Raw genomic sequence first — 21,160 nt, forward strand, 5'->3', positions numbered from 1 at the left:
CAGGCAAGATCCTTGGAAGCCTGGATGTGGGAGACACCCAGACTGTAGGACCCGGATGACTCTCTCCCAACACTACTTAAGGGTCTATCTGGAGTCTACATACACACACTGGTGGCTTCTGGTCCTGCCATGTCATCACACATAGTAGTGAGCTTACCACTTGCTTATGACCCAAAAGTCATGCCACCCACCCGTCTGATTACGTACTATTGTAAATGACCGATTAAAGCCCAAACTCCTACATAGAGCACACTTCTCTATAGAATCCACACAAGTGAATGTGGAATAAATGTCTCTTCCGTAACTGGCCTTCAGTTTCTGTTCCATATCGTGGTAGGTTCCAAGGAATAGCAAGTAACTTGCTTCTCTTTGCTTTCTTTCAGTTTCCCCAAACCCATTGTTCTTTTCCCATCCTGGCTTACAAGGCTGTCAGGCAGACTTTCTATAACCCCAGGGGCCATCATTGTGATCATCACCGGACTCCAGAGTAGATGGCATTCTTTAATTCCAGATTGCCCCCCTCTCTCTTGAGTCCACAGCCTTCGCAGTGAAATCAATGCTGTGGAGAGTGGAGCCCCAGATGCCTGTCCTCCTGGAGTCTGCTACCTTCTGTTGCTCTTTAATAGTCTGATATAAATCTAAATTAAATTGGAGCCCAAAAAGCTCCTGTTGCCCTCCGAGAGTCTGCAGTTCCAGAAGTTGCCTCCAGAGTTGATAACCTAGCCAGATATCCCTCTGGGACAGGAGAATCTTTTGGGAGCTCTAAAATCATGTGATTAAGGAGGCCAAGAACAGAAATCAAGAACCTGTATCCACATTGGTCAGGGTGGTGTGTGTGTAATCCCAGCACTCAGCGCAGGCAGGAGGACTGGTGGAAGGAAGTTTGTAACCTAAGCTACGTAGCAGGTCCAATACCATTCAGGGATACATAGCAAGACTCTATCTCAAAAAAGGGGAAGAAATGAGGAGTTAAAGGTAAATGGGTCAAAGAGGGAGAGGAGAAGGTCCCGAGCAGAGGGTAAGTTGAAGAATTCCTTGGTGGTGCCAGTGGTACATACCATCTTGCAGTGCCCAGCACCATGCCACGATGACAGAAACCCCATTTAGGAGGGATAGAGGCTTAACATGAAGCTGAGAAGGAGAGCACACAGGAAGAGAACAGCCCAGAAGGCCACCTTCACAGCACTGGGGCTTTGATAGGAAGGTTTTGGAGGGCTCTGCAGTCCCATGCCAAGGCTTACGTCTTGGAAAGATAATTCTTGTTGCATCTAGAAAATGAATGGGGAAGCCTGGATGGTGGCAGGCGCATGCCCACAGTCCTGGGGCTGCAGAGGCTGAAGCAGGAGAACCCCCAAGGTTGAAGCCAACTTGGTGAGACTCTGTCTGAAGAGGAAAAAATTAAAAAGGAGATGAACAGGAGGCTGAAAAATGGTCAGAAGGAAGTGTCAGAAGAAGGAAACAGAAAGGTGGTGGTTTGAAATACTGGGAGGAGCCAAGTGTGGTGTTTCAAGTCTCCACAATCACGGCAGGAGGAGGCTGTGCAAGAATTCAAGAGTTCTAGGCCTGTTCTGGGCTTGAACTTCCAGACAACCTGGGCTGTAGAGTAAAACCTCGTCTCAGTTGAAGTGGGCACTTTGATAAACAGACAGATGTGACGAAAGGGCCGTGGGCAGAGTGTGGCCCGGCGCGCTGTAAGTATCTGTGGTATTCGGTGTCTTCACAGAGCGGCCTCATTTAGAAAGAGTAAGAACTCAGGACGTAGGTGACTGGGGAGGAAATGGTGAGAGGGAGAATAAACAGCGTGAGCCTCCGTGAATGGACGGGGAGAGAGAGGAAGCAGCTGCAGGACCTGGGCCTGTTTGGATGCCCGTTGCATCCCATCCCATTGCAGGATGGGAGTGTTTGTTCTTTTGCTGAGATGAGGCTTGAGACAAATATGAATACCCAACAGTATTCGATCGGTTATCAATTAAAAGTCATCTTCTATAAGAGCTGGGGAGAGAATAGAGAGAGAAGGGGCGTGGGAGAGTGTGGTCTTTCTGTTCAAGAAAAGACTGAAGGTGAAGGATCCAGGGGGAAAGTTTGGTGAATAAAGTATTGCACTGACCTGAATTCGGATCTCCAGCATCTGTGGTGACGCCGGGCATGACAGCAGATGTCTCCAGTCGCAGTGCTGGTGTCTGTGGGTGGTGGTGAGGTATTGTAGGCTAACCGTCACCAGCAAAAGAGCTCCAAGTTCAGTAAGAGACCCTGGAGATCAAGGAAAATACATAGTACTAGCCTCTGGCCTCATGCAGATTGACACACTCCACTTGGATACATACATGCCCAGATGAAAGCATTCAGTATGTGCATGTGTGCACACACCCGCCACATGAAGAAAAGACTTTAGAAGCTGGTTAAAGAGCACAGGGAAGAGTCAGTGTGTCTTGGGATGAGGCAAGGTATTGAAGATGCTCCTTTGTCAGACTTAGTTCTTTTGCTGAGGGCAGAAAGCAGGGTTATGTAGACTGTCAATTGAAACTAGAAACTTTTAAGTTTGTTTTTTTAAAAAATAGTCAAGTTTAGAAAACAAACCAGGATCTCTTTGGAGTCTCAAACTGCCATCAGTAGTTGGTGGTCAAGAGCTCTGTTCCTTGTGACTGAAGCAAAGCAAATGTTCCATGCTGTGGGGTAGATATGGAGATTAATGGCCATTTGTCCAGGATAGGGCCCCTGTGAGAAGGTTCTTGCAGGCAGGGGAGTCTGCAGCATCTATAGACATATTCAAGAAATGCATGACCTTTGATTATAGTGTCTGAGAGAAATGTTGAGAGTAGAGAGAAAAGACCAGTTAGTGGGTTAAAGGTTCCGATGGGAAGAATGAACAGCAAGAATGTAATTGGGGAAGTAAGCAGGCTGCGAGGACCAGAGGGTTAGGATCCAGCTGAGCCAGGCTTGTCTTTTGACTTCCTAGTTTCTGGGAAGGAATCACAGAGTGAACTCATGAGTGAGGGAACCACTAAAATCTTTGGAAAGCTCTAGGAAAACTGAGATGTTATCAGACATACTGAAAGGGAAGAAGGACGTGAGCCTTGACAAGCAAAGCCAAGGAAGGCCCAAGGGCCAGAAGAGTCATCAGGAAGCCAGAAGAAAGAAGTTCAGCTTCTAGGTCCTAGATCCTGGGTGGGAGGACTCCACGGTGCTGAAGTGCTCCCCATTGAGCCCTGGTGACTGGGTCACAGGTAGGATGGAACTTTCTTTCCTGGATGTCAAATGGCTTTCAGAAGGCCACAGACGAGGGACTAGCTTCTTTATCTGGGAGTCATGGGTTTCAAATATGATCTCTGCATTTCGAATATAAAAAGGGATTGCTAGCCGGGCGATGGTGGCGCACGCCTTTAATCCCAGCACTCGGGAGGCAGAGGCAGGCGGATCTCTGTGAGTTCGAGACCAGCCTGGTCTACAGAGCTAGTGCCAGGACAGGCTCCAAAGCCACAGAAAAACCCTGTCTCGAAAAACCAAAAAAAAAAAAAGGGATTGCTTTGACCCCTATGTAAACTCTTGTGCCTAAAACCTCCATTTGAGTTTGGATCTGCTAACAGAAAATTCCTTAAGGTTTGTTTGTATAAAACATTTTTGTGTTTTTTAAAAAGAAAAAAAAAACTGCCTCCAATGCTCACAGAATTCTATGCTGGAAATTTATTTTCTTTCAACACTTTTAAAAATCTCATTCTATGGTCTACTGCCTTCCATCATTTCTATCGACAAGTCAGCTGTCAGGACCATTCTTGTTCTTTTGAAGGTAATACATCTTTTTTAGCTTTTAATGTTTTTTTAAGTTTGTTTTTTAGTATCTACAGTGTAATATGTCTAAGTATGATTTTTCTTTCTATTTAGAAGTTCTTAAAGTTTTTATTAATGGGTAGCTTATAGTCTTTTGTCAATTTCAGAAAAATAGTATCATTACTTTGCTAAATATTCCTTCTGTTATTTTTCTCTCTAAATATCATGTGTTTTTTTGTTGTTGTTTTTACTCTTCTGATTTGCCTTTTCCAGTATTAGCTATCCATATTTCTTTCTTTCTTTCTTTTTTGAGTTTTGTTTTTCAAGACAGGGTTTCTCTGTAGCTTTGGAGCCTGTCCTGAAACTCGCTCTGTAGACCAAGCTGGCCTCGAACTCAGAGATCCACCTGTGCCTCTGCCTCCTGAGTGCTGGGATCAAAGGTGTGCGCCACCACCACCACCGGCGCTCTCCATATTTCTGTCTGATAACTTCTTTCAACTTATTTTCCAGTTCACTGATAATTCTCTTCAGTGACCACCAACTCTTTACTAAACACAGTTATTAAGACTTTTTAGTTGCATGTAGATTTTGCTGTAAGATTTCCACTTAATTCTGCTCTATAGATTCTGGTTCTTGGGTGACAGTCCCTTTGTCTCCTTTATCCTTCAGTAAATTTTGCACAGGTTTGCATTGTTTGTTTTGAGACAGACTCACACATTGCTCTGGCTAGTTTGCAACTCTCTAAGAAAATCAGACTAACCTCAAATCAGAGATCCAAGCAGTGTGATTAAAGAGGGGTACCGCCACGTTCACATACACCATGGGTACCGCCACGCTTACACACAGCATTGTTCCTTGAATATATGCTTGATAACTCTGATGTATAGTGTATCTGTAAACCTAGTTTTGTTACTTGCTCTCCACACAGGGTTGGAATGTCTAGCAATGGGTGGTTAATACTGAACTGTGTGAATAGTTCTCTCTGGGTGACTGGGTGATGCTGCTTTTCTCACAAGTACTTTTACCTATTGTGTGGCAAATAGTTTCCTGGGGAGAGAAAACAAATTTCTCTTCTCCCCCACATAGGGAACCCACAATAGACCACCAAAGTCCAACTTGGTGAACCAATGCATTTTATTGTGATTACTTACAGGAATATGGGTAAGGGACTGGTTACTTATAGGAACATAAATAACTCAAAGACAGCTGCAGCAACAAAACCCACCCCAGCATGGGTGACAGCCTACAAAAGCTGGGAACCTGGAGCACCCTTCACAGCCCACCAGCAGCTCAACGGGCAGGAGAGTGTCTTTCCCAGGTGCCTCAGTTGACCTAAAGCTCTTCCAGGCAGCTGTTCTTGTTCTGGAGTCTTCTTTGTGCTTTGCCCCCTCAGTCTTCCTTGCAGCTGCTTCCTGCTTCCTCCTGCTGGGTGGGCCTAGTAAATCTGGTCAGTTTTTTTTTTTTTTTTTGGTTTTTCGAGACAGGGTTTCTCTGTGGTTTCGGAGCCTGTCCTGGAACTAGCTCTTGTAGACCAGGCTCGTCTCGAACTCACAGAGATCCACCTGCCTCTGCCTCCCGAGTGCTGGGATTAAAGGCGTGCGCCACCACCGCCCGGCTCCAATCTGGTCAGTTTTAGGGTGTTCTGGAAGCTATTCTATTGTTGTTGTTCACCTCCCTGCTTAGGTAGTTCCCCTGCAGGATGGAGTGGTTTAACCTTGGAGACAACTAGCTCAGGATCACCTTCTCTTTTCTTGAAAACAGGTAGAGTGGGAGAACTGGACAGTCGTCAGTCTGCAGGTGAGGTGGCTGAAGGTTGGGTTGAATGGATTGAACTTTTTTTTGCTCTCCTATTTCTCTCCTTTCTTACGGTGCAGCTTTTCTGGGCTATAAATGATGGCCTTTTGATGTTTCCTGGTTGTAGTCTTTTATGTATGTATGTACATACGTATGTATGTATATTACCCTACAGACTGCCAAAAATACTGTTTTTCTTTCTAGTTGTGGTCTCATTTGTATAGACCTTAACAATTATGTATCCCATAGGGTAAAATCAACGGTGGCTCTGAAGCTCCATCCTTGAACCCATGTTCTCATGTGGATATGGTCTCTCAGGCACTGGGTATTCTGGCAGCTTAGAGTTTCTTCTAAGGGCTCTTTATTATTATTATTTTTGGCTCAGTGGCAATGTAATGCTAAAGTATGACAAAATATGCCTATCTGTGTATCACTGCTCTCTGACTAGACAGCGTACCCCCACTGAGGGTGCTCTCTCTGTAAGCTTACTCTGGAGAAAGTAGTTCTCCCTCCTCATTGGAGGTGTCTACATATATGGAACTGGACCTTGTCCCGCAGGAAAACGCCATCATTGTGGTGATGGCAACACATCGGGTCTTTGCAAATGGTTCTACCTAACGGGAGAAGGGGATTTGCCTTCCCGTCTTTCTTGCTTAATGAGATGAACCAGTAAATCATAATATTTACTAAAAGGCTCCTAGGACTTTGCTGTCAATCACGTGGTGTTAGATGGATTATTTCACTGGTATTTGTATATTTCTATGTATAGCATAAACAGTAATATTGTATTTTTTTTTAAAAAAAGAACTTGCTTTGTGGGCAGGAAGCCATTGGTGGTGTACTTGATTCTGCGGCAGGGCATGGGGAGAAGGGGTCTGAATGTTAGCTGAGGTGCGACAGGAAGTGACAGCACAGCCATAGCTAGGGGCGAGCTATGAGTCAGCATGACCTGGCTTAAGATCTTGAAGATGAGGGCCACTTCCTGTGTGGGGAAATTCAGATGCTGCCTGGCTGGTTTGAGCCATGGCAGAAAGCCTCACACAACTTTCTGTTTCTGCACACGGCTTGCCACATTTCTTTAGGAGCAGTTGAGCATTGGAGATCATTTTTTATGATTCTGGGCAGAAAGAGCCAAGTGACTTTCCATCCAGAAGATACAGTTTGGGACTGGAGCCACAGCCAGACTTGGTGCTTAGAGCATCATTAGTCTTTTTAGGCTGCTAGAATCGTCTGGGATCTTGACAAACAGAAAGCATAAGAGACAAGACCCGGAGAGGCTGCTTCAGAAGATGTGGCAAGGGGAATAAGGTTGTGTTGTCACAGCCGAAAAGCGTGTGAGGCAGAAATACTAGAAATACAGTCATGGGTTTGGCTTGGTAAAATTCTCAAGAGAAGGTTTGCTGATAAGTGGGTATGAGCTGTCAAATCTATTCTCAACATAGTCCTTTGGTGTTTTTTAAAACAGCCTTTTATTTGTAAGAGAAAGTGGACTAATTACCATTAGTTTTTAGCACGGCTTTTCACTAGACTGTGTCCAGACTCTGGAGACTAACCTGGTCGCACACAGTGCTAACATGCTTAGATTCTACTGTACAACAGGCAGGCATTTGCTCATCTGTCCTGGAGCTAGCTCTTGTTTGTGGACCAGGCTGGCCTTGAACCCACAGAGATCCACCTGCCTCTGGGATTAAAGGTGTGCACCACCACCTCCCGGCTTGCTATTCCCATATTTTATAGAGGAGACCAGTTCTAGAGATCGTTTGGGGTCGGGTCAGCCAGCAGTGGCAGAGTTCCATCCATTTGCAAGCTCGATTCATTTCCATTCACCCATTTTTTTTTTTTTTGTGAAGCATTTTTATTCATTAACTCACTTCTGGACTCATTATCTACTAACAGAGATTTTATTAAAGCATTATTCTCGCCATATAAAACTAGGCCTGCTTTTAAAATTACAGTTTTACTCATCTATATTTGACTTTCGCTTTTGTTCAAATTAAATAGTGTGTGCTGTGCGTATTCGCATTTTTTAATTTATTGAATGATTGTGTTCTCCAGAATTCGAGACAGCTTCTTATCATTTGCCCCACAGTTCTTAGGTGTACAGAGGGAGCCCTTTTTTGATCACTGAGTGTCGTGACAGCTCTGGTTGTGAGAAGATGGCATTGATGAAAAGCAACACCCTTAGAATCCCAGAGAGGGGCCTCTCCCATCGGCCCAGAAAACACAGTTCATTTTATCAATGAGTCGCTAACGTACACAGATCTTTTTAACTCTGTTCTGTTTTCATGGTTTTATTGGGGTATTGATCTACAGTAACTGTACATATTTAATGTGTGATTTAATATCTGTGAAACATAACTTCAGTAGAAATGACGAATATAGCCATTCCTCTCAAAATGCCATCTGTTTGAAGGGAAAACATCCATTTCTCTCTCTGCGGTTTGGAGCGGAGAGTCTGGTCAGGGACTCAGCTGACTGCTCTGGACTCCAGCCTTGCCCCTGAGGCTCCATGAAAGTCGGACTGAATCCAGCCTTTTGCCAGTCTTTAGTTTTCCCATCTAACAAAGAAGGGTGTTGGGACTGACGGTCCCTAAGGCCCCCTACAGCTCAAATTCCAATAAAGCATAGAGGACTGTGGACTTAGGACATTGGTTTGCTCCTGAATGGTTTTATGGTAGAATGTCGGTGTCCCTAGAAGCTTGGTACCAGCGGCCCACTCTGTCACCTCCTGCTTTACCAATTGGTTTTCACAATATTGTCTTACTTCTTTTCAATCCCTTTCACCCTAATGCAAGGTCACTGATTTCTTTTTGCAAGCCAGTCTTCAAAACACCTGTTTGAGAATGCAGAACTGTGGCTTGGCTTGGGCGATGGTGCAAAAAGCCAATGCTGAGGGCAAGGTCATCAGCTCTGGCTTTTCAAGGCAGCTTGGGCCTTTCCTGGGAGGAAGAGACGTGTTGTGTTTATGTGTTTCAGAACTGGGGTAAGGGATACAGATTGGAGTTTAATTAAAATTCTGATCCCTACTTTACCGGCTTCCTTGCCAAGTCAGCAGCCAACACTTCTGTTTGTGGATCTGGTGGTTTTGCTTGCCACTACGACACAGAGTTGCCTCCCAAATCCTGGCAAATGAACCTAAAGCATCAATATGTTCACCAGGTGTTAGCTGGGCGCTGCCTTCTGTCTGTTTTAGCAGATACCTGTCTGCCGCTGCCAGGCATCTCTGTAGACAGGGAGCTATGGGAAGAGGTGGGCAAAAAATAGAATTGTCAACAGAGAAGGTGATTTCCCCACTGCATAAAGGTTTTCCATGATGCTTTTGTCTTCCAGGTAGCTAGGTGGGATTTCTGAGGAGCAGCCCTCAGATTTCTTCTTGGCCAACCATGAGGTTCTTTCTGCTATGGTTCTGCGTGCTGTTCCTTCTGGCCTCCAGGTTACGGGCGGTCAGCTTCCCTGAAGACGATGAGCCCCTTAACACTGTCGATTATCATTGTAAGTCGTCCCAAGCTGCCTCATCATTTACAAAGGAAACCTTAAGTTTGTCTTCTGTGTATATCCATTTTCAGCACCAGAGACAGATTTTAATACGTCTTTACAATGTTTTGCACAATAATAAATCATCTGCGTTTCTTTCCTCGACCGTGCAGAAAAGGAGCCAATTCTGCTGGGTGCTGTCCTGCGGCAGCCCATATGTAAAAATTGTGTGTTTTCTGTAAAAAAGAAAAAGACCATTTTACTGACATTCTCCATCTTTTACTAATTTATATTCAAGACCTTAAGAGAGGAATTTAGTTAAAACCCTTTCTACAAGTACTGTATACAGCTAATCAATGCTGTCTATTGATTCTTCAACTCTGTAATCCTGACTGATGGTTTAGCCCGTTTTTACTTGCAGATTCAAGGCAATATCCGGTTTTTAGAGGACGCCCTTCAGGCAACGAATCGCAGCATAGGCTGGACTTTCAGCTGATGTTGAAAATTCGAGACACACTTTATATTGCTGGCAGGTAATTTTCCTTTCGTTGGTTTATTAGATTAAAATTCTTTTCTCTTGTGGTGCTTGCATTAATGTGTCTAGTTCATGAAAAACTAATATGTGATTGTGATCAAGAATTGCAAGTAGCCAAAAATACTGTCCATGAAAAGCATGCTGGGTAGCAGGCACAGAATACAGAGCCACGGCCCTCTGTGACACGTCCAGAAATCACACGTCATTCTTTTGTCCTAAAGCAGCAGGGAAAAATTCATCCTTTATTCTTTTCTAACTTAGAATTATTCGAGCAAATATCAGAAATAGGGCCACGCTAAAGTGCTGTCAGTTTGTCCAAGCCTGGAAACAAGGGCCTCCTTTGGTCCTTGACTGCAGTGATTTCACAAAAGTAGCTCACTAATGAAACAGTACTCTCTGGTGACTTCGCTGAAGTCACGGAAAAGCCTGGTGATCTTCAAAGAGCAGTAATGGCAGCTCTGTAAAGATGAAATAAGCTCAGCACCTACGCCTTCACGTGATATGACTTACTGCCTTGTTTCCAACAGAGATCAAGTCTATACAGTGAACTTAAATGAAATCCCCAAAACAGAGGTCATACCAAGCAAGGTGAGCCGCTAGCTACAAGAGGGCAAATGTATTCACACACCCTCTGAGCTTCAGTCACGCCCCCCTCCAAAAGCGCTGCCTTTTAAAACTGAACTTTGATTTTACTTGGTTAATCTAGAAGCTGACGTGGAGGTCCAGACAACAGGATCGAGAAAACTGCGCTATGAAAGGCAAGCATAAAGTGAGTGCGGCGGCTGTGTGCCTGCTACGTCCCCCCCTCTTTGTGGGCTTGCCATCATAACATCAGCACAGGAGATGTCTCACAGCTGTGTACTTATTCTTCCCTTAGGATGAGTGCCACAACTTCATCAAAGTCTTTGTTCCAAGAAACGATGAGATGGTTTTTGTCTGTGGTACCAATGCTTTCAACCCGATGTGTAGATACTATAGGGTAAGCATGTTTTAGATGATGACTTATTTTTCCCCTTCAACTATATTATCCTTCAGTGGTTTGCTAGTAGAGTTGAACCTTCCGTGCTGTAACCCAGTGATTTGTTTTATCTCTCGTGTTATAAGAGAATGCAAAGCAGAATCCCTCAAATAGAATTTCAGTATAAATAAAGCAATATTGCCTTCAAATAAGTACATTGAACAGATGTGACACCAGCTATTTTTTTTCTTTCCTCTTGCAGTTGAATACCTTAGAGTATGATGGGGAAGAAATTAGCGGCCTGGCACGCTGCCCATTTGATGCCCGACAAACCAACGTTGCCCTTTTTGCTGGTAAGAAGCTGTGGTGTTCTGAATATCAAGGATTAATGACATTGAAGGCAGAGAAGAATTTAAAGGAAGGAGAAAGCTCAGACTTTGGGTGGATACTTTGACATAAGCATTTCAGCGACTAAAGCCAGTTGAGCAAATTGTCAGGAAGAATACATTAAAAAAAAAAAAGAGTATCTCAGTGACTGGGATATAAGCCTTCTTGCACGTGGCTCTGTCATTAGCTAAGCTGCTGACCCTGAATACATTGCTTAATTTTTGGTGTGTAGACCCTTCATCTGTCAAATTAGGTAATATCGTAGGACAGCCAATTAGAGGGCGAGGGTGAGCCCAGGTGTGGATTACTGCACAGATAATGGTGGCAGGTGAAACATTGCGGAAGGTGACCATGCTGACATGCCGTAGGGAATTATGGTTATTTTACCAAATTATAACTCTGGTTTCAGATGGGAAGCTCTATTCTGCCACAGTGGCTGACTTCCTGGCCAGTGATGCTGTCATTTACAGAAGCATGGGGGATGGATCTGCCCTTCGCACAATAAAATATGATTCCAAATGGATCAAAGGTACCTGTGAGGAGCAATGCCGTTGGGTTGCTGGGGATGCTCAGATGGCCAAGGCCACCAGGGAGCTCAGGGCAGGACTTTGGATTGCTCATCTAGAATAAGCGCATGGTGTTTTGCTTATGAATGGGGCACTGACAGGGAATGATCAAACCAGTCGACATGTCATTAGGGACTTTCATCCAGGCCAGTATGCAAGTGGCCGAAGCAAAATCCAACAGCTAAAGAGAGGCCTTGTCTTCGCGTATCAGTTTGTCTCACTCCAAATGCACGCAATACTACCTACCCTCCCTTGCCTGTCCACCCATCTTGGAACGTTAGTAGTGAGAACCGATGAGTTAAGTCATGTAGAGTCATTTTGTTCTTCTGAAGTTTAAAAACAAAAATCTCAATATGAGGTTTCCTTCCCTAGCTAAATAGGTCAATGAACAAATCTGTTGAAACAAAGACCTTTGCTGTAGTTCAGTTCCCCATAGGCCGTGTTTACAGTCCATTAGCTGACTTTAAAGACACAGGCTCCTGAAGTTGAACACACCCATGTTGGAACTCCAAGGAATCATTGCTGCAAGGGCATACCTGGCCGCTGGGGGTCTTACGCTAACTGAATCATCCCTTAAGAATGGCTTGCTTTCAATTTTCTTCCAGAACCACACTTTCTTCACGCCATCGAATATGGAAACTATGTCTATTTCTTCTTCCGAGAAATCGCTGTGGAACACAATAACTTGGGCAAGGCAAGTATATACGCTAGATATGCTGCAGTGTGAACTTGAACCACATGGAATCGCACCCACCTTGGCAGACTTCTGGGTGCTCTCCTGTCCTGTTTCAGAGAGCTTGCTTCAGTGCATGTGAGGCCGAGTAAGGGAACCGGCTTGCTGGTGGTACAGCTGATGGCTGGGAAATACCTCCCAATGCCCAAAGTGGGAACAGCTGCCTCCTCGGGCTTTCATTTCTATCACCACGGAAAGTGGGGGCTTCTTTTTCACTCTTTAGACAGCCATTGATGGTCTCGTCATTTCCCATGTCAAAGGCAGAATGGAGAAGGGGACCCCCCGCGCCCCATTCAATTTAGAGTGTTTCTGTATAAGTACATGTACTCCTTGAGTACATCAGTCTCTTCTGTGACCATATTCTGTGACACCACATTTTAATATGAGAAGCAATAGAAAAAGTTAGAGACAGAAGTTCAGACATGGTTTTCAGTCTGCCCGGATGGTAGCTAGCTCATGTCTGGGGAGCGTGTTTGGCAGTGTGGGGAAAACTCTCCACTGCTCGCTTCCTATTCGGAAGCAGTGAGGGGGCAGCTGGTTTTGAGCCAGACATCGAGTTGGTTTGTTTGTTTTTGTTTTTGTCCCTCCCCTAAGTAGCAGCATTTTGCCATGTTCCTCTTCCATGCTCATAACCTTGTCCATCGCTTGGCTTTTGTCTCCCGGCAGGCTGTGTACTCCCGCGTGGCTCGCATTTGTAAGAACGACATGGGTGGCTCACAGCGGGTCCTGGAGAAACACTGGACTTCCTTCCTGAAGGCTCGGCTTAACTGCTCTGTCCCCGGAGATTCCTTTTTCTATTTCGACGTCCTGCAGTCCATCACAGACATAATACAGATCAATGGCATCCCCACCGTGATTGGGGTCTTCACCACGCAGCTCAACAGGTGGGAACAAGCAGAACCCTGCTCCTCCCAGGGGTGCTCTGCTCCTTGTTGGACCCTGGCATGGCCCCCATCGCCAGCCTCTTCCTCACGGTTTTCTCATTTTTCAGCATTCCCGGCTCTGCAGTCTGTGCCTTCAGCATGGACGACATTGAGAAAGTGTTCAAAGGGCGATTCAAAGAACAGAAAACCCCTGACTCTGTTTGGACGGCAGTCCCCGAAGACAAAGTACCAAAACCAAGGTAAGGAAAAGAGTCGAAAGGTTTTTGTATTGACTAAAAACCACTGTGGACCTTGGAACCCTCTGTCTGTCTGTCCTCCCTCCCAGCAGGGCAACCCCCGAAGCAACCCCCAAAAAAGTCAGTAAATGGTGTCCTGTTACACCCTGTTCCTGTGGATGTGAAGGGCCCGTGGAATTCTGGGACATTATATTGCTCCTCTGGCTTTGCTGCCATTCATTCCTCTCTTGACCTCTTTCCCACGGAAGGCATGCTCAGTCCTTAGATACAATTATGTGAGAGAGAATGATTGAAGATCGCTGTTTGCATTTCAGGCCTGGCTGTTGTGCCAAACACGGCCTCGCGGAAGCTTACAAAACCTCCATCGACTTCCCAGATGAGACCCTGTCTTTCATCAAATCCCATCCCCTGATGGACTCTGCTGTTCCGCCCATCGCTGATGAGCCCTGGTTCACAAAGACACGGGTCAGGTGAGACCATGGGTAGTCTGCTTCTACCGCACAGCTCGGTGACTGCCCACCGCCTGGTCTGACTTGCCTCTCTCCTCTGCTAGGTACAGGTTGACGGCCATCGAAGTGGACCGTGCAGCAGGGCCCTATCAGAACTACACAGTCATCTTTGTTGGCTCTGAAGCTGGTGTGGTGCTTAAAGTGCTGGCGAAGACCAGTCCCTTCTCTTTGAATGACAGCGTATTGCTTGAAGAGATTGAAGCGTACAACCAAGCCAAGTAAGTATGTTTGAGGAGAAATCTCTTCAGCTCTGCTCAAAAAAAAAAAAAAAAAAGGCTTGGTGTGTATCTCCTCTGGCCATTTCCTCTCAGACTTCTAAATTAGTGGTGCTTTTTACGGGTTCCGTTTGAGTTTTATTTCTTCTTTTATTATTTATCTCCCCCTTGAAATACCTTTCAGGCTTGTTTGTTTTTGTAAAGCCCACTAGGGCAAGGAGAGTGAACAGCTGATGAGCTTAAAAATAAGTCAGCCCTTCTTTCTCACCGGTGAAAAATGAGAACATTTCAGCACCATCTTACCTCACAGATCTATTTCAGGAGGCCGCGCGTGGTACAGTTGGTTGTAAGCATGCTCACCGAGGATAGACTTAAGTGTTTAGCCTTTTGTTCTAGCCAGGGAGCTGAGAATGTTCAGACAATTAAAATACAGAAGAAGTAAGCGAAAGGAATAGAGCACATGAGACAGACACCCAGAGGCCTCTCGCACGGGAGGACTTAAGCACGTTAGAATAGCATCCTTCTCTTTCTCCAGAGTCCAGCACGCTCTTTACAGCAGCCATGCCATTCAGCCCTTTTAAAGGCCCTTTGTTCAGCTTGAAATGGACCCAGCTATGCAAAAGCATAGAGCCGTATCCCACAATTCCTTGGCTTGCTTTAGCCGCCAGATCACACACACCTCATGTATCGTTGGCGTGGGTGTGACTTCAGTGAATGTCTTCAAACCTTACCCACAAAACAGGTGCAGCGCTGAGAGCGAGGAGGATAGGAAGGTCGTCTCCTTACAGTTGGACAAAGATCACCATGCTTTATACGTGGCCTTCTCCAGCTGCGTCGTGCGCATCCCCCTCAGCCGCTGTGAGCGCTACGGAGCCTGTAAAAAGTAAGCTGGTGTTTCCCCGCGCACTCCGGCTCTCTCAGTGGCATCTTCTGTGCTGATTAAGAAAATCCACGTCACAGCTTGTCTGGTTTTTCTACAGGTCCTGCATTGCCTCACGGGACCCGTACTGTGGCTGGTTAAGCCAAGGCGTTTGTGAGAGAGTGACCTTAGGGATGCTGTAAGTACCCCGGACCACCTAACCAGATATATTGCTTTTTGTTTCCTTTATTTCTTTTTCTGGTACGGGCAAAGTTTTTAAGAGAGAAAACCTAAAATATGCAAGGGAAACGGGATTTAGACTCAGCAACCCTTGAGGGCAGTACATTCTGGGGAAGAACATTCCACTCTCTCAGACGTCCTAGATAAACTAACAAGTAGTTCCTTCGGCAAGTTTGTTGAATCGTCAGTGTGTTCTCTCTGCTTACCGTCACTAACCAGTCTGTGTTCTCGGCTCTGTCCTGGTTGTCCCTTGTGTCCCTATGAAGGCTGTTAACTGAAGACTTCTTTGCTTTCCATAACCACAGCGCTGGAGGATATGAACAAGACATGGAATACGGCAACACGGCCCACCTAGGGGACTGCCACGGTAAGACAGACAGACGCCTCCCTGCCCTCCGGCTGCTGCTTTTGACTACGGTTGCACGCCAACATTATTTTACAACCAGCCTTTAGAATGACTCGGGACACAAACCACCTAGCATTTGACGTAAACTTCGCAAAAGCTGAGCTGTTTGGTCATGGGGGTCCGTTAGAAAAGATTCTGAATTTTTCTTTTTCTTCCCCATTTGAACTTCTGTTAAATGCAATCTAGAGAAAGGTAGTCTAGCCGGTAGACTTTTAATTTGTAGTCTTTCCTTTTGACTTTTCCCTATGACTTGGAGTTCATAAACTTTTTGCTTTCTTTCGGTTGCTTCTCACTGATCACTTGTTCCTTTAATCCCTTTAGAAAGTTTGCCTACTTCAACTACACCAGATTACCAAATATTTGGCGGTCCAACATCTGGTTAGTTTTTTTTAATTTTTTTGAATTAACAACCTTTTCTTTCCTTCGGTTCAGCATTTTCAGCCCCTCTTCCCCTCCTCCTTTTGCGCAGTTTGGCAGCCCTTCATTTTTCCGCTTTGACTCATAAACCCTCTGAAGGTCCTGAAAGATGTTTTCTTACTCAGCCCTCCACCCATGTGTAGCATGTTATTGATTCATCACTGACCCAGGCACATCCTTAAGGAAAGTCAAGTGGGCTGACATGTACCGCGCATTTCAACTGCACGCCGGCCGCCCAGCTTCCTTCTCTCTCAACCCCTTGCATTGTGAATGCTCCCTCTGGCCATCTATGTTCCATGGATGACGGAACCGCATAATGTCCCCCTTCTCTCCCCGCCTTTCATAAGACCAAGGAATGAACAATACACATTTTGCGAAAATGTGTATTTCTGAGTTTTCAAGATCTTTTTTGAATGTTTTGTGGCAATCCCAGGAGTCTCTGAATGTTGTGATCTCAGTGGTGTGAGAGAAGCTTCAGGTGAATGAAGCTGGACTTTGATGTGTGACCATGTACAGTGGGGTCTCCGTGCACATCTGTCTGTGTTTGCTTAGAATTCTGGGACTCTTGGATCAGTCTCTACCATGTCTAAAAGTATATGCTTGTATATTCGTGGAAATATACTAGGTTAAAGCTGGTAATCCAGAGAGGTTCAGCTGCTCTTTGGTCTACACTGCTTCTAGGGTTCCCATCAGTTTTATCTCTCAGGGGAGGAGAAAAGGATGACCCATCTCTCGGATCTCAACATCCCTAGTCAGTGTATAAATGCCATTGCCTGTGCATGAGTTACTGCTAACTCTTTGGAAGAAACTCCCCAGGCATTTCAGAGAGCACAGCAAGGTTTGTGTGCACTGTGGATGGGGGCTCTCAGTGCAGTAAGAAATCTCCAAATGGACAAGAGGCCCTGGAGAAGCGGAATGGCCTCCTAGGCAGAACTGGTTTATCCGGTCCAAAATCAGCTGCTTACTTGGCCTTGGCCAGGTATTTCCTATAATTCCGTTATAGCTTCTCCAGGGAAGGGTAAAAGACCCCAACCATTCACAAAAGTCCTCTGTACAATACATATTACAAATAAATCAAATGAACCCCAAGATCTGGAGGGAAGCAGGATCATCCCGAGCTGGGGCTCACGTTACGTTTCCACGAGGAGACTTCAGTAGGAATGTTCTCATATCTTTACTTTTGAAATCGGCAGAGTCTTGTCTTCCTTGTCAGTTTTTAGTTTTTACACTTCTCTTACATGACAAGGATTTGGAATAGTCCCCCCTGGTGTGCTTTTTACCCAGTTCTTGGGCAGGATTTCTCAGACTGTAAAGTGCAACAAAGCAATCAGAAAACTCTTCCGACGCTAGCCGTGTTAATGGACATCTGTGTTTGCCACCACAGACATGGAGGTATCTTCATCTTCTGTTGCCACTGTGGCAAGTAGCCCAGAAATTACATCTAAAGTGGTTGATACCTGGAGACCTAAACTGACGAGCTCCCGGAAATTTGTAGTTCAAGATGGCCCATACACTTCTGATTTTACTGATACTATATCAGGTATCCCAAAGGGTAAGGCCTGGCCAGGCACCTCCTCTCCAACTGCATGGAAACCTGACTCCTCGCACGGCTCTCAGAGGTGAAGCTCCATAGAACTAGAGGTGCCTTCCTCTAGGTTCTCCGGCCACAGTGACTTGGCTGTCCTGTGGTTAAATCTCAGTGCATTCCTACCCGAGACATAGCTCCTGAAACAGCCACTCAGACATTCTAATCTGCGCCAGTTTTGGCCTGGAGACACTGAGAGCCTGCTGAATATCAGAGAATTTTGAGGGTCACCCTCACGATATCAAAAAAAAAAAAAAAACCCCAAAAAAAAACGAAAAAAAAAAAAACTCAGATGACAAATATCCTGTTACCAAAATTCTATCTATCTAGGAGGCTTTCTCTGCCCCTTGCTTAGCTTCAGCTGGACCTGTGATGCAGAAAGGCTATGTGGAGTGACATGTCACTCAGATGCCACAAGCCATAAAGCATGACATAGTGCTTGTCCATAATTACTACTCTCGGCACATAATAGATGAAGTTTAAAAGCTGCCTGACCAATTTGCTTATTAGATTTACTCCTCTGGGGAAAAGAAGTCTATCCCTTTGTGCATACACGGTGGTATCAGGTTTCCAATCAGTTCTTACCGCATTGCCTTGTCATTTATGATTTACTTCTGTTGATTTTTTTTATATATTTTCATTGAAAACAATTTTATACTCATTATTTCTGTTTTGATTTCTTCAGTAATACCATTTCTTTCTTCCTTTCTCTCCTGGTCTTTCACAATGCCATGAAATTTCCATAACATTGACAGCTGATTTAAACCAACTAATATCAAAGGCCTTAGTAATACTCTCTTAACACCAGAGAACCGTCCCACTCGCTCGGACTCAGTTACTCTGGGATAGTTGCATGGATAACAGAGAATGGACTTGAATACCTCTTAATCTAACCCTTCTTTAATCGATCCTTAGATGTCTGTGGTTGCATTAAAATCTCCAGTGGTTACCAACTAACTCACTCTTCACTCCCTAGGTCTAATTTAAGTATTCCTCAAATACCTCCAGATAATTTAACGATATTTCTGAAACTAATACATAGATGATTTTCTCACACTGCCCGGCTTTCTTACATAGTAGCTACTTTGTGAATATTTCATCCCAAGATGAAATTTCAAAGTAGATCCGTGAAGACGAGAATGCGCCAGAGTACATTGTAATTAACCCTGACCAAGGACCTGATTTTAGTTTGTAGCCAGCTACGCTTTTGTTCTGGTTAACACAACTGTATTAGCATAGCTCTTTTACCTACCGTGATGTGTGTTTTTGCTAATTCAGGCATTGCCTTAACTCCAGCTGCAACTCTTTAGTCCCGATTTAGGAATTAGGGGAGAAGCGTAAGGTAAATGTTTTCTGGCATACTCTAACTCCTCTCTTTAGATAGAAACTCTTAAAATTCCTAACAGCTGCTTAAAGGAGATTGGGGAAAAGGAGGGGGGAATATATGCCAAATGGAAGATAAGAGTCATGTTGCCTTTCGCAGCAAGCATATATGTTTCTGGAGACTGTTGTGTGATTTAAGGGGGAGGGGAAATAGATGGGAAACGTGAGGATCTGTTGATCCTAGAAGCTAGGCCTATAGGGCATTTGAAGACAGTATTGGTTCAGTGTAAGCACTTTTATATTTGTTAGTGTTTGGAAAGCACCTCATTTAAAGTCTTCACGTATCTTTTGCAGGTGTACGGTGGGAAGTCCAATCTGGAGACTCCAACCAGATGGTCCATATGAACGTCCTCATCACCTGTGTGTTTGCCGCTTTCGTCCTGGGTGCGTTCATTGCAGGCGTGGCTGTATACTGCTACCGTGACATGTTTGTTCGCAAGAACAGAAAGATCCATAAAGACGCCGAATCGGCCCAGTCATGCACCGACTCCAGTGGAAGCTTTGCCAAGCTGAATGGCCTCTTTGACAGTCCCGTCAAGGAATATCAACAGAACATCGATTCTCCCAAACTCTACAGCAACCTGCTGACCAGTCGGAAGGAGCTGCCACCCAACGCGGATACAAAATCCATGGTCATGGAGCATCGAGGCCAGCCTCCAGAGCTGGCTGCGCTCCCCACACCCGAGTCCACGCCTGTGCTCCACCAGAAGACCCTGCAGGCCATGAAGAGCCACTCCGACAAGGCCCATGGCCACGGTGCTTCGAGGAGAGAACACCCCCAGTGTTTTCCTTCCAGTCCTCCACCCCACTCCCCGTTAAGTCACGGGCACATCCCCAGCGCTATTGTTCTTCCGAACGCCACCCACGACTACAACACGTCATTTTCAAACTCTAATGCTCACAAAGCTGAAAAGAAGCTTCAGAACATTGACCACCCTCTTACAAAGTCCAGTAAGAGGGAGCACCGGCGTTCTGTGGATTCCAGAAACACCCTTAACGACCTCCTGAAGCATCTGAATGACCCAAACAGTAACCCCAAAGCCATCATGGGAGAAATCCATGTGGCGCATCAGACCCTCATGCTGGACCCCGTAGGACCTATGTCTGAGGTCCCACCCAAGGTCCCTAACCGGGAGGCATCTCTGTACTCCCCTCCCTCAACACTCCCCAGAAATAGCCCAACCAAGAGAGTCGATGTCCCTACCACTCCCGGGGTCCCAATGACATCTCTGGAAAGACAAAGGGGTTATCATAAAAATTCCTCCCAGAGGCACTCTATATCAGCCGTGCCTAAAAACTTAAACTCACCAAATGGTGTTTTGTTATCCAGACAGCCGAGTATGAACCGTGGAGGGTATATGCCTACTCCCACGGGGGCGAAGGTGGACTACATTCAGGGGACACCCGTGAGTGTCCACCTGCAGCCTTCCCTCTCTAGACAGAGCAGCTATACCAGTAATGGCACCCTACCCAGGACGGGACTAAAGAGGACACCATCCTTAAAACCTGATGTGCCACCAAAGCCTTCCTTTGTTCCTCAAACCACATCGGTCAGACCACTGAACAAATACACTTACTAGGCCTCAAGTGTGCTATTCTTGTGTGGCTTTATCCTGTCCCTGTTGTTGAGGTCGCTGTGAGGGTACCTTACGACAAGATACCTGCTTGTATTTTAAGAGAAACAAGTAGCCAAAGAAACTCTGTAACTTTGGTAACATCAGAACTTGCCACATGTAGCTACTGCATCCTGGCTTCTGTGTACTTGCCTGAAGCAAAGGGAGGTCTGGTCATTCCATTTCTCTTGTTTGACACTGAAGGGGTGTGTAGCCTGGAAGGGCTCCCTTCGCCGGTAGAAAGAGCCGACACAGTACTCAGAAGACTGAACAAATACTTGAAAATGGGTTCAATTTAGACTGCCATTATGTGTGGTCTTCCCATTAAATGTGAACATTTTAATATGTATGCATTCACCTTGCCTCTTGCACAAATGTCAAAATGAAAAGATGGGAATGTCTCAAAACAAAATGAGCTTGTAGATTACCAAGCAGTTTGCTAAAAAAAAAAAAATCAATCTTTGACCCAAACTGTAGCATTTTTTTTTCATGTGTGGCACTGTTTTTTTTTTATTTGATGCCACCAACAAAGCTGTGTGAGAGAGGTGTGTGTGTGTGTGTGTGTGTGTGTGTGTGTGTGTGTGAGAGAGAGAGAGAGAGA

At 45.3% G+C, this 21,160-nt stretch overlaps 1 protein-coding gene across 13 annotated transcripts in view; it reads left to right on the forward strand.

Annotated features, from left to right (window-relative positions):
- The window catches only part of Sema6d (semaphorin 6D), a 513,469-nt gene extending 492,416 nt beyond the window's left edge, over nt 1-21,053 (forward strand). For 4 of the 13 annotated variants that reach the window (XM_026787688.1, XM_026787691.1, XM_026787690.1 and 1 more), the window contains 18 exons: nt 8,890-9,051; nt 9,455-9,566; nt 10,096-10,156; nt 10,275-10,337; nt 10,446-10,547; nt 10,789-10,879; nt 11,323-11,442; nt 12,085-12,173; nt 12,879-13,096; nt 13,204-13,335; nt 13,647-13,802; nt 13,886-14,059; nt 14,799-14,939; nt 15,037-15,114; nt 15,422-15,522; nt 15,883-15,939; nt 17,363-17,530; nt 19,241-21,053. In XM_026787688.1, coding sequence (XP_026643489.1) covers nt 8,943-9,051; nt 9,455-9,566; nt 10,096-10,156; nt 10,275-10,337; nt 10,446-10,547; nt 10,789-10,879; nt 11,323-11,442; nt 12,085-12,173; nt 12,879-13,096; nt 13,204-13,335; nt 13,647-13,802; nt 13,886-14,059; nt 14,799-14,939; nt 15,037-15,114; nt 15,422-15,522; nt 15,883-15,939; nt 17,363-17,530; nt 19,241-20,526 — 3,258 coding nt within the window. In that variant the 5' untranslated portion in view covers nt 8,890-8,942 and the 3' untranslated portion in view covers nt 20,527-21,053. The remainder of the gene's footprint in view (nt 1-8,889; nt 9,052-9,454; nt 9,567-10,095; nt 10,157-10,274; nt 10,338-10,445; nt 10,548-10,788; nt 10,880-11,322; nt 11,443-12,084; nt 12,174-12,878; nt 13,097-13,203; nt 13,336-13,646; nt 13,803-13,885; nt 14,060-14,798; nt 14,940-15,036; nt 15,115-15,421; nt 15,523-15,882; nt 15,940-17,362; nt 17,531-19,240) is intronic. The other 9 variants (XM_026787692.1, XM_026787694.1, XM_026787695.1 and 6 more) reach the window with 9 other exon arrangements.
- Nucleotides 21,054-21,160: the final 107 nt, after the last annotated feature.

This window comes from Microtus ochrogaster (assembly GCF_000317375.1).
Source record: "Microtus ochrogaster isolate Prairie Vole_2 chromosome 14 unlocalized genomic scaffold, MicOch1.0 chr14_random_1, whole genome shotgun sequence".
In the NCBI taxonomy this organism is placed as follows: domain Eukaryota; kingdom Metazoa; phylum Chordata; class Mammalia; order Rodentia; family Cricetidae; genus Microtus; species Microtus ochrogaster.